The 13,640-nt window shown below is 39.4% G+C and overlaps 1 protein-coding gene across 4 annotated transcripts in view; it reads right to left on the reverse strand.

Moving 5' to 3' along the window:
- The window catches only part of LOC140737955 (kelch-like protein 5), a 128,648-nt gene that overhangs the window by 47,996 nt on the left and 67,012 nt on the right, over window positions 1-13,640 (reverse strand). For 3 of the 4 annotated variants that reach the window (XM_073064833.1, XM_073064831.1, XM_073064832.1), the window contains 3 exons: window positions 11,504-11,689; window positions 7,941-8,077; window positions 3,009-3,205 (listed from right to left, as the gene is read on the reverse strand). In XM_073064833.1, the coding sequence (XP_072920934.1) occupies window positions 3,009-3,205; window positions 7,941-8,077; window positions 11,504-11,646 (477 nt within the window). In that variant the 5' untranslated portion in view covers window positions 11,647-11,689. The remainder of the gene's footprint in view (window positions 1-3,008; window positions 3,206-7,940; window positions 8,078-11,503; window positions 11,690-13,640) is intronic. The other variant, XM_073064834.1, reaches the window with a different exon arrangement.

The following is a 13,640-nucleotide window of genomic DNA, read 5'->3' on the forward strand; positions in this document are numbered from 1 at the left end:
TGCCTTATCTTGAGCTTTCTTTGTCTTACACCAATTAATATCATATGCTGAAAATATATGGAAGTATTTCCTCAGCAATCATATCTGTCACTCTGACATACGGAAAATTTGTAGCTTAGAAAAAACAAGTCTTCCAATAAAATATTATGCTTTTAATTTTGTAATTAAAATAATTTAAACTGACAGGAATATTATGAGCTACCAGAACCTTGTTTTATTCCTCAAATATTTCATTTCTTTCTCTCAACCAAACTAATATTCCATCTCCTGTACTTTGAATGGAACCATTCCACATTTGAGAAACCAGAATTCCAATTCTAATGAAAGGCTATTGACACAAAATGTTAAATGTGTTGCTTTTTAAGGATACTGTTTGATGTGCTAAATGTTTCCAGCAATTTCTACTATATCTCAGAATTTATGAGATTTCTTCCAATTGTGAGTTTTCATAATAAAATTGAAGATATTCTGATTACTGAAATTCTGTAAAGAGTAAATATTCCAAAAAATTATGATTAGGAATAGATTAATCTCTGTAGGGTAAATCACTGACAACATCGTACTTTTCTTTTAATTTAAAGAAACACTATACTTAATTTTTAAATAATATCAATTTAATTATTGAGAGATTAATTCACTTTACATAGCTAAATCTGTTTCTGAAGCAACCTTTCCTCAAAGGAATAGTTCTGACTACATATTAAAGATTTCTAGAGATCGTAATTTCAGATCATTGCGAACTAAGTAACATTATAACATTAAGAGGCTTCAGGAGATGGCCATCCAACAAGAATAATTAGTTGTGGAAATGGTTTTCTAAAAATATGTTGTTACTCATGGTTCCTTATGAATATTATAGCTGGGGGTGGTAGTGGGGATAAGCGCCCACTACCTAGTAAATGCTCCCAATGGCGCAGGTCTCAAATATCCTCTGACAAACAAGTTGAGCTCCTGGCTTTCAAGTGTAGCTTAGCTACTAAGCCTGGTGGAACCGTTGCTACTGACAGGAGAAAGGGCAAAGGCAGGCTACTGGTGTCTTAAAACCAGTCGCTATGGGCAGATGGGGCTCGTCAGCCATGGTTGGCAACTCTGATCTCAAACCTCTGCTGCATTGCGACTATACCTAACTTACGGTGAAACCTTCACAAGTAAACCCTGAGTAAAAATCCAGAGTTCGAGTTCCTAAGACAATCCTACCTTGAATTCAACACTAACTGGCAACTTCTATGATGCCTCTGGTGCCAAACTGTATTGGTCACTGCCGCTCCTTTGAATTCATCAGCTGCGTGGAGAAAGGGAGCCTGCTACAAGGCAACAGCTTGCTCACCATATCATACTGCCCTGCCTTGCGTATCACAGACAGTTGGGATGCAACATCCATGGCTGGCCCTGATCAATGGGGGGCCTCAGATTGCTTCTTGAGATTTTTCTCATGGATCTATTCATTGCCTAATCTTTGCTGAAAACTTTCTTAAACTTACACTAATATTATTTTCTGATTTCTGGACAAATTAAGTGGCATCACACAGTTAAAGACAGTTAGATAAAACTACTGTAAATTGAATGCAACAATTTTATGTAAGTAATGTAGTATAGAAACCAATCTTTGAGGAAAGAACCCAGTTAGTGGCCAATTTATAGATTCTATTCAGCAAATAAAAAACGCAAGTTAGTGTGCCCAGTGCCCCTTCACAAGCAGATACAAATGTTAGCTGTAGGCTGATAAAAGCCTTGCTGACAATTCACCTCATTTAGTTACAGAAGGCGCTTTAAACTTGTTGTTCCTCTCCGTGCATCAGGTAGCAACCTTGCCATTTCTTTAGCATTTGCCTGTTTTTTTTACAAGACTGAGTTGCAGGCTCGATGCTCAACTCAGCACAGATGGGAAGTATGCTAGGAGCCGGACGATTTGAACCTGGAACCATTTGCCTTGAAGTTTGCTGATGCCACTACACCACCAGCCGTCGCTTTAAACTTGAAGCTTTCTAATGCCAAGTTAATGATCTATTGTTAATGTTAATATTCACATCAAAAAGCATTTAAAGATCAAATATCTCTTAAGAAAATATTTAGTTGAAGACCAGAATAATAAGAAATTAAAATATTCGGTTTTGTATGTTGGTACAATTTTACAAACAGGATTCATGATACAATAAACTCTTGTATATCCAGTATTTAAAAAAAACAAAATTCTTTTGCAACTGGCAAAAGAAAATTTCTAAGAACATGAATCTGATCAAGTGTTATTAGGGAATATAGAACATAGCAAAAGGCACTGACCTTTTCTCATTTAGAATTAAGTGATTTTAATTTAAGTGGTAGGCTAGGCTATATGTAAAACGTTCTATGCATGACCTACAAATAAGACTCTTTAATTCTTTACAAAAGTAAACTCAAACTGTGCATTTTATGCATTTGTTATGTAAAATAAGTGTGAAGATAGCTTTAGATTATTTACACTTACTTGTAAAGGCATTATACTTATAGGCCGATTAGCAACAAAATCCTCTTTGAAGATTTGGGACTTCACGTAATGTGATCAAAATCATTCATCTGATTTATGCATCATTTTACTTGAATACCATTTTGTCTTAAAATGTAGAATTACAGTGTAAAGCATTCTTATTTAAAAGGCAAGTTGAAGGCTTATGCACAGAATGCCAGTGTGTGATGCATGAAAATGTTCTATTGAGCAGTTCTCATGCAATGAGTATATTCATGTAACTGGTACCTCACATTCCCCATGGATGGTATATGGCTAAGATTATACTTAAAGTTCTTTAATATTATTGCCTTTTTCTGTATTTAGGGCACTGCCATCTTTTTATTTATGCTAGCTTATTAAGTGTTAACAGATTCCAGAATTTTATAGATGCCTCCACTATTAAACCATCATCCACCTAACCCATACTAATGAACTGTGAAGGCGAGATCCCTCCAGAAACAACCATGGTGTCATCTAACCCATATTAATAAACTAAGAAAGAGCTATCCCTCCAGATACATACCATGGTGTAATTATGAGCCACTTTATGCAGGTCAGTGCAGCCCTGTGCATCTGCAAATGAACGAATTCCGAGACAGTTGGAAGGGTGAAGCTGCTTCATCAGGAAACCACAGCATGCCTCAACAACCTGAGATAATTGTAACAGGCAGGCTGTCGACAACAGGCATTCAATATTATCTTCTTTTAATTCCAAACGCCCTAAAGATAACAAACAAATAATGCCATTTTCTCACTTTATGTAAAAAAAAACTGTGTTTTGGATATTTGTAATAACTTTAATTTAAAATGGTTAACCCTCCAAATGATGCCTGTGCATTCAAATTGCTTTTGTTCATGTGATGTGTAATTTGCAGCATGTTAGTATGGTAGGTTCTTTAGTTTGGTATCTTCTGTCAAATAACGACACTTAGAGGAATCTGAGTTTTGCAGTTAACAACCCATTAAGTGGAAATAGCATGCAAGATAAACCTTCCCAGTTTCGAAGGCCTAACCACAGATGGTAGTTAGCATGAGTCTGAAAATGTTTACTAATAAAATAAGTTGCAGGTTGGGAATGTTTTTCTATTTAAAAATCAAGACATGTGCTATATTTTAAATCCAAAGTAATTTAGCTATCAATAGTTAATGTTATCTCTTTACATAAATTTAGCATCTTAATAAAGCTTTAAAAGTATTATTTTATCTGAAGGAAGACAAGTTGCCTGGGTCACCTTGCTCCTCCAAAGAGCCTCCCATATTCTGCTACTGAAACACATGATCTTCCATTTTGTCTCTCTCCTTCTGCTTTCTCCTTCAGGTCAAGTTATTCCCTTGGGAATCAGCTATGCCAGGGTCTTTTTGAATTTTACCATGATCTGATCAAAAATGCTTATTCTGTCTGTCATATTCTGTCATCTGCCTAGCATTCTTTTGCACCTACCCTCCCAGTTTACTAAACTCAGCCTGGTACTCACTTGAATTATCCATCTAATGCAAGTCATGTTTCCCTTTCCTCCCCATTTTTGTTCCATTTTTCTCATTCTCTTCTATCATCTAGCAGAGTTCTGAACTTTCCTCTTTTTGGAAATGTGCCAGAAACATTTCCTCTCTAAAGATCCCTTTGTTCAAGAAGGTTAATAGGGATAATCCTGGTAATTATAGACTAGCAACTGTTACATCACTGATGGGCAAACTATTGGAGATGATTCTTAGGGACAGGATTTTTTAACATTTGGTGAATTGCAGTTTTATTAAAGGCAGTAAGCGCAGATCTATGAGAAGCAGGTTGTGCTTCAGGAGCCTAATTGAGCACTTCACAGAGGTAACAAAACAAATAGAGCAGTGGATTTTAGTAAGGTGTTCATCAAGGCTCCCATTGGTAGGTTCATTCAGAAAGTCAGGGGGCATGGGATCCAGGGAAACTCGGCTGCGTGGATTCAGAAACAGCCTACTCACAGAGCCAGAGGGTGTTAGTAAATGGAGCGAGTTCCACCTGGAGGGTCCTGACTAGTGGCGTTCCACAGAGATCTGTTCTGGGAACTCTGCTCTTTGTGATTTTTATAAATGACTTGGATGAGGAAGTGTAGGAATGGGTTACAGAGGAAGTTTGTAGACTACACAAAGGTTAGTGGTGTTGTGAATGGTATAGATGGGAGTCATAGGTTATAAGGGGATGCAGAGTTGAGCAGTGAAGAGGCAGATAGAGTTCAATCTGGAAAAATGTGAAAAGATACACTATGGAAGATCAAGCTTAAAGGCAGAGCCCAAGGTTCATGGGTCTGTACTATGCTGTACTAATTTTAGTAGGATGGAGGAACAGAGGGATCTTTGGGTACAGATACATAGATTCCTCAAAATTGCTGTGCAAGTTAATAGAGTGGCTAAGAAGGCTTATGGTGTGTTGGCATCCAATAGTTGGGGGACTGAATTCAAGAAGAATTAGGTAATGTTGCAGCTCTGTAAACCTCTGGCTAGACCACATTAGTAGTATTGTGTTCACTTCCGGTTTCCTCATTATAGGAAGCCTTAAAACGCGTGCAGATGGATTTACCAGAATGCTGCCTGGATTAGAGACCACATCTGATGAGAAAAGACTGTGAAAACTAGGGCTTTATTCTTTGGAGCAAAGGATGATGAGAGGGACTTGATAGAAATGCATAACATTGTGAGAGGCACAGATCACAACCAACACCTTTCTTTCAGGCACAGTGACCAAAATCAGAGGATACCCATTTAAAGTCAATGGAGGAAAGTTAGGGAGATGTCAGAGGTAGGCTTTTTTTTAAAAATCAGAGTGTTGGGTGCCTGGAATATACTGTTTGGGAAGTTGATAGAGGCTGATACAATAAGAGCATTTAGAAGTCTCTTAAATAAGTACTGGATTGAAGAAAAATGGAGGGTTATGAGCTGTGCAGGAAGGAGGTAGTGGACTGATCATGGAGTAGGTTTATATTGAGCACAATATCAGGGCCGAAGGGTCTGCACTATGCTGTACAGTATGTTGTATCTTCTTTTTTTAAAAGTTTTATATTTTCACTTTACTCTGATAAGATATCCTCCAATGACACTTCCTTTTAAAAATAATCTATATTTAGAATACTCCTAACCCTTCTTCATTAATCTTCTGAAGTTTATGATTTATTGATCATTGTTTCCTAACTGACATCTTGCCCATTTGTTAACTTCATTTCCGTGGTCTGTTTCAGCAATGCCTCTTTCCTTTTGGGGCTGGAAACACAGTGATTCGGAAGTTCTCCTGCACACATTTCCTACCCTTCCCTGCGTTTTCCCAATCAATGGATGTGAGCATGCCGTGGTTCTGTGGAGATGGGGGCTAGCTTCCTCCTAGCTCCGTTCTCTGCACGGCAGAAATGAGAAACACAGTGGTGGTCATAAACAGTACAGGTATCCGATCTCTTTCTCCAAGTCGTTAAATGAAACTCAGTTGAGCTGTGCCAAGGAACTGGATAAAGAAGTACCCAGTGCCTCAGCTTAATGGGAAGAAAGGCTGATGCTTGCACTGTTCTTCAGTTACAAACAGAGAAAATGTTACTGAAATGATTAAGTATTTACAACATTATATGAATTGAAGTAAAAAACTCTTACTAAAAACCTTTTCCAATGCCTCGAGCAAATCAGATTGGATTAAAAAAAGCTAAAAGCAGCAGCAAAAGCACAAATACTAAAGTCTAATCTAGTTAGCTTAACTTCAGTGGAGGAGATAAACATCCATGTGAAAGAAGACCATGGGCAAGAGAGCGAATCTCACCTGGTAACTTGCATCCTATATAACTAAATCCATTGCTGTATGGCTAATCATGGTAAGAAGCCAGATTTCTCTTTATAATCATTTTTTTAAAAAAATGGTCATTTGTCAGGTGGAAAAGCCTGGAGATGTCAATTTTGTAGATAAGACACATACATGGAAGGTGATAGGTGGAAAAATTAAAGGGCTGAAGATAAAGCTGATAGGAGAGCAGAGTGGACTATGGAGGAAAGGGAAGGAGGGGCACCAGAGGGGGGTGATAGGCAGTGTGTACATGTATATGTAGAGATATGCCATCTCGCAGTTTCTCACTTCATTCCTCCTCTCCATGGGACAGATGGGTGGGTAGAGGCCCTTCAATTCCTCTGCGTGTAGCAATATGGAACAAATTCTGAAATTATACTAAGCTCCTAGTACCTGGAAGTAGAGGCAATAAAAACCATAGCTACCCTCACCCTCACTTGCAATGGAACTATGGTTCTATTCTTTGGCTATAGCAGTTGTAGGTACAAGTGCAGAATAATTGTGCGGAGGGAGGTGTTGCTGCCTATCATTAACTCATTGTGGTCTACTAGTCAGTAAGTCAAAGCTCCATTTGAGAGGGAGTTATTGAGTCTCAGAGTCTGGAGTTTGGTGATAAATTTGCTTGGAATTATAGTATTGAAGATGGAGCTGTAGTCAAACAATAGTCTGATGTACGTGTCTTTACAGTCCAGATGTAGGGGGCTGCAGAGCTGGGCTAACATGCTAGAAGAGGAAAAGTAATAGAACCAAAGGCTCAGTCTACAAAGGGTTGCAAGGGAGTAGTTCTATAACATCCACGAGGAAGATAAGTGACTCCATTCATCTGAAGAGGTGACTGGAGGGGGAAGAGGTCAGAATAAGAGGAGGGGAGGGGAAAGAGTACAAGCTAGAAGGTAAGGGTTCAAGCATCTGAAGACTTTCTTGTGTTTGTGACAAGCTAGAAGGTGATGGGTGAAGATGGGGGAAGGTAGTTAGTTAGGGGAGGGGGAATGAAGTGAGAAGCTGGGAGGTGATGCACATCACATATACTGCAGAGTTCCTCCAGCATTGTGTGTGTGCTTCCACTGAAAGCATTCTGTCTGGATGGCAACTGCTCTATACATGATTGCAAGAAATTGCAGCATCACAGGAACCAGCATCCCCTCTATGAATTGTCGATATTTCTCACTGCTTCAGTGAAACAGCCAGCATATTCATAGAACCCACCCACTCCACACATTCTCTCTTCACCCCTCTCCCATTGAGCAGAAGATACAAAAGCCTGAAAGCACAAACCACCAGGTTCAAGGATATCTTGCATTCCACTGGTATCAGATTCTTGAATGAACCTCTTCTACGTAAGATGGAATTTTGGCCTCAGTCTATCTGACATGATCCTGCACTTTATCATTTATTTATACTGCACCCTTGGATAGTGTTTACACTTTATTCTGCATTGTTATTGTTTTACCCTCATTCTACCTCAATGCACTGTCCCACCAGTATGCAAGACAAGCTTTTCACTATATCATGGTACGTGACAATAATAAACCAATATCAAGAGCTCTGTGGAATATAAATATGGGCCCTTTATCCATAATAATCAGGCTACCATGTAGAAATCAAAGGCTTCTCCTTTATTACAAAATACAGCAATTATATAGAAAATTATAATTTTGTGTTTACCTGTGTAGGCATATTGAACTAATGCCCATAATGCATTTGAATCCACACCTTCAATTTTTATTTCTTCCTGTTTAGCTTCCCTTACATCATTTGTGAACATTGCAGCAAAGTAGTCTGAAACTGAAGACAGAACTAGCCTGGCAGAAGAACAAAAAAATCAGATGTTAGTAACTTTCATCTACATATGTTCACCAACTGTGAAGCGTTTCACCTTAGGATATATATGGACTTTTCTTCCATCTCCATCTATAGGCAGGCCTCAGCTAAGTCCACTTTGCTGAAGTGTTTCCCTCCAGAGAGGCTTGCAAATATATCCTCTATCCTGGGCGGAGGGTATTGATCTATTTTTGGTACTGGGTTGATGGTGACCTTAAACTAACCACAGGTCCTGACAGACCTAGTTTTCTTGGCTTCTGAGACCAGTGGCATTGCCCATGGGCTCCACTCAACCTTGGAAAGAATTCTGCCTCCATGTGATTTAGCTCACTGGCTACTTTATCACAGATGGTATAAGGAACCAGATGGACTTTGTAAAACTTTGGTGTGGCATTTTCATTTAACACTATTTTACCCTTGATATGTTTCAGTTTTCTAATGCCATCCTTGAACACTACTCTGGCATCATCCAGTACATTAATTCGCTTTTAGTTGACTCTGTTGGAGGGGATGTGACATGCAAATGGTGAATGGATTTCCAATCAAGTTGTAGTTGTTTTAGCCAATCACAACTCCGCAATGCTAGCTCTCTTGTCTTTAACCACACACAAGACCAATGTAACTTGTTGGTTTCTGTATTTCATTGTAATGGATATTATTCCCACATGAGTTACCTTTTCTCCATATTAAGCTCTTAGTTGGATATCTGCAGGCTTCAGTTCAGTACCTTTAAAATGCCATTCAAACTCATTTTGTGGAATGACCGAGCCAGTGCCTGATTCCATTTTAATTAATTTGTCATTCACCTTTAGTGTAAACCATATTGCTTGTTTATTGTTAATTTTCACATTGTAAATCTCAAGGTTACTGAGTCCTGTGTCACTCTCATCATTCTCAGACTTTTCAACAGCATGAAGATTAGTGCCCTTTGAAACCACAACTTGACTTTTTATCTTTTTCTCTTCCCTGTTAAATCCACTTAATTTTGTCTGCCTGGTATGGTCTTTGTATATGTCCTACTTTCTGGCATTTTCTGCAAGATTCGCATTTAAACCTGCATTGATCTGGTGAGCCCCTGCCACAACGGTAACACAATTTGTTTGGCCAGGCATATTTCCATTTAGAATTTGCAATTTAGTTCACGTTCACTTTTATTCATAACTGCAACTCAATGCATCTTTGGCTGCTATTTCCATTGATAAAACAATTTCAACTGCTCTTTTTAATATGAATTGTGCTTCAGTTAGGAGCCGTTTTTGAATGCTTTCTTGTAATATTCCACAAATGAAATGATTTCTCAGTGCATCATTAAGCTCATCACTGACCATCCAAGAATGGTTGGACAAATTCTTCAATTCAGCCACATAAAATGTAATGGATTATGAAACCTAAAGTATTCTGCAATCAACAATGGTTTTGGTTCAAAATGTTCCTGCATTTGTTTGAGACATCAGCAAAGCTCATTTCAGCTGCTTTGGTTGGAGCAGATTTTCTTCTAAGCAAACAGTATGATTTTCCAACTATTGCACTCAGTAACACTGACACTCACTTTTCATTGACGATTTAATTTGCTTCAAAATACTGCTCAAGTTGTTCAGTACACATCATTCAGTTATCTGTTCCACAATTGAACATATCTATCTTTCCAATGTAGTCAGCTATTTCTGCTGCTTAAAATCATTTTATTATCACCCAGTACTCACTGCCTACGAGCCTGTCCGTTTTCTGGCTTTTTTAATAAAAAACTTGAATGTCTCTCTACGCCTTTCAAAGAAAAACCACCACACTTGTTTTTAAAAAAGATCCAAACATCCCTCTCTCTCTCTCTCTCCCTTCCAAAGGAAAAAAAAACGTGCTGCACTTCCAACAGGTATATAGTCACCAGAGGACATTTTAAAACTACATCATCACCACTGTTATGTAAATCCAGAGGTTAACTGAAAGAAAAACACGGGAGCCAGGATGATGGTCTACTTCCTGTTTCTTTAGTGATGCACGCACATATGATGTGGTGAGGTAATGACATATGCCATTCATGTACTTCTTACATATTACCCACAATGAATTGTGTGTTGGCGCGTGGCCAAGTGGTTAAGGTGTTGGTCTAGTGACTCTAGTGATTTGAAGGTCGCTAGTTCGAGCCTCAGCTGAGGCAGCGTGTTGTGTCCTTGAGCAAGGCACTTAACAACACATTGCTCTGTGACAACACCGGTGTCAAGCTGTATCGGCCCCACCGACAACATTGGTGGCATGGAGAGGGGAGACTTGCAGCATGGGCAACTGCTGGTGTCCATAAAACCTTGCCCAGGCCTGCGCCCTGGAAACCTTCCAAGGCACAAAAATCCATGGTCTTACGAGACTAACGGATGCCTATAATAATGAATTATGTAAACCAGCAAAGACACTCAATCAAACATCATATTTATAATAATATTCAAATATTACTGAAATATTAAATATACTACCAAATCTTTTAACTGAATTAAGTGTCCAATTTAGATACATAAATTAAATTACTGAAGGACATTGCTGGAAGACTAGTTCTTTGCAGATGAGCCAATGTGAAACAAATAACTTATTTGTACTTGCCTTTGGCCTGCTGTTCCACTTATTGGTCGCAAAAGTATTGGTTTATCCATAACAATTCCCAATTATCTGTCAGTGACTTATGTGGCTGAACTGTGCTTCCTAAAATTTCTTCCCTGCTAGTGCATAGATTTACAATCTGACCTCTGACCCTGTAGATGCAGTTTCAGGACCATTGAGGAACTCAGCACCAGTCCATTGACCAAAACCGGGCTGTGACTCCAAATTCCCTTCCAAACTGCATGCCACACTGACTTGGAAACTTATCACCAGCTGTTCAGTATAGTTTGACCAAAATCTTGGGATACTCTTCCTAACAGGATCTTCATTGCAAAATGAGAAGCAGTTGGGTCATCTGCAAACATCTCAAATTACAAACTTAAAGGGATAAAAATCAATATAAATTTAAACTTTCACTGATGGAAGAAAAAACAATGGTCCAAATTTTATTAAAATGTATTTCACAAACTGTCTTTCTACTCAGTGAATTTCACCAAAATGAAATAAAATTGCTGTTATCCAAAAAAATGAAATCACTAAACAGTCTGTTTTTTTGGAAGTAAGTTTAAATATAGATACCAAAATCCTAACTACATTTAAAAATAATTAATAACATTTAAATCTGATAGGTAATTAAATATTTTTTTAAATAAAGCTTCCGTAGGACTTCAAATTTTACATAGAATACTAGAATAGGTGCCAGAAAAGAATATTATTGATATTACATTTCCTGGTTATTAAATTTTTGATTTTGTGATGAACAACCTGGAAAGTGGTATAATTTACAGAAAAGAAAACTTATTGATGAACTTTTCATTCACCTGTGGGCTGGAATCCTTCGGTCATCGGCCAGAAGCACTACATCACATAGCTGCTTATGCCGGAGGTAGTTCTCCATTTTTTTGAAGGTTTGTTCTGCATGGTTTAGTGCCTGAAAACACTCTTCAGGGGCAGGAGGATCCATTATCTGGCACGGGGACAGGTTCTGACTGCTGCTTGAAGTTCTGCTGTAGGAAGTGCCAGATAATTAATACAACCATTAAAGTGTTCATACGTTAACATAATGGTAAAAATAGATATGAACACATGCAGAATTACATACATTGGCTTTAGTCGTTTAGGTTTCTTTGTGATTATAGCTGTGGCAATTTGAATTTTGACAAGCAACATACACAAGTTGTAAATTTAAAAAAAACATTTGATTTTTCTTGGTGTGTCATTATGAACTATGTTCTAACTTTAAATTTTGTGAAAAGTATACTTTAGTTATTTTATATAACTAAACTTGACAATGCATCACTTTGTCATTAATCCCTTCAAATGTTTAAGATGATTGACAAGTCTGCAACACAGAGACTGGACGAGCTGACTGATAGCGTAGCAGTTAGCATGAAGCTATTACAGCTTGGAGTTCAATTTTGACACTGTTTGTAAGAAGTTTGAACGTCCTTCCCGTGGTTTCCACTGGGTGCTCCAGTTTCCTCTCACATTCCAAAGACATAGAAACATAGAAAACCTACAGCACAATACAGGCCCTTTGGCCCACAAAGTTGTGCCGAACATGTCCCTACCTTAGAAATTACTTGGCTTACCCTAGCCCTCTATTTTACTAAGCTCCATGTACCTATCCAAAAGCCTCTTAAAAGACCCTATTGTATCCGCCTCCACCACCATTGCTGGGTGCCCATTCCACGCACTCACCACTCTCTGAGTAAAAAAAACTTATCCCTGACATCTCCTCTGTACCTACTCACCAGCACCTTAAACCCGTGTCCTCTTGTGGCAACCATTTCAGCCTTGGGAAAAAGCCTCTGACTATCCACATGATCAATGCCTCTCATCATCTTGTACACCTCTATCAGGTCACCTCTCATCCTCCTTCACTCCAAGGAGAAAAGGCCAAGTTCACTCAACCTGTTCTCATAAGGCATGCTCCCCAATCCAGGCAACATCCTTGCAAATCTCCTCGGCACCCTTTCTATGGCTTCCACATCCTTCCTGTGGTGAGGTGACCAGAACTGAGCACAGTACTCCAAGTCAGGCCTGACCAGGGTCCTATATAGCTGCAACATTATCTCTCGGCTCCTAAATTCAATTCCACGATTGATGAAGGCAAGTACACCATATGTCTTCTTAACCACAGAGTCAACCTGCTCAGCTGCTTTGAGCATCCTTTGGACTCGGACCCCAAGATCCCTCTGATCCCTCACACTGCCTAGAGTCTTACCATTAATACCATATTCTGCCAGTGGAAAGCAGCCAGTGAAGGAATGGAGCTTTGAGGCTTTGACTCAAGAGATTCTGGCAGTTTAAAAAAAATAAACAGAGGGGTAACTTAAGCAGAGCGGCCAGTGAAGGAGCGGAGCTTTGAGGCTTTGACTTGAGAGGCTTCAACGAGGAGGCGGAGAATGAGCTTGCTCCCAGTTAGGCTTTACAATGCCTCCTGAGATGGTGATGTGCCTCTCCTGTGAGATGTGGCAGTCCTGGGGGAACTCCCCTCTCTCGCAGAGTCATATCTACCAGAAGTTCATGTGGCTGGGCCATGTGGAAGACTATGTAAGGGATCTGGAGCAGCAGCTGGATGACCTTCGACTCATAAGGGAGAATGAGGCAGTCATAGATGAGAGCTACAGAGAGGTAATCACACCTAGGCTGCCGGAAGCAGGTCGTTGGGTGACAGTCCGGGGTGGGGGGGGGGGGAAGTGAAGGTGAGTAGACAGGTAGAGCACCCCTGTAGCCATTCTCCTGAATAATAAGTATACTGTCCTGGATACTGTTGGCAGGGACAACCGACCAGGGGTGAGCCACGGTGGTAGGGACTCCAGCACTGAGTCTGACCCTGTAGTGCAGAAGGTTGGGACGGAGAAGAGGAGAGCTGTCATCATTGGGATTCTATAGTCAGGGGAGCAGACAGGAGATTTTGTGGACGTGAGAAGGACACCCACATAGTTTGTTGCC

The sequence above is a fragment of the Hemitrygon akajei genome, chromosome 13 (genome assembly GCF_048418815.1).
Source record: "Hemitrygon akajei chromosome 13, sHemAka1.3, whole genome shotgun sequence".
Classification (NCBI taxonomy): Eukaryota; Metazoa; Chordata; class Chondrichthyes; order Myliobatiformes; family Dasyatidae; genus Hemitrygon; species Hemitrygon akajei.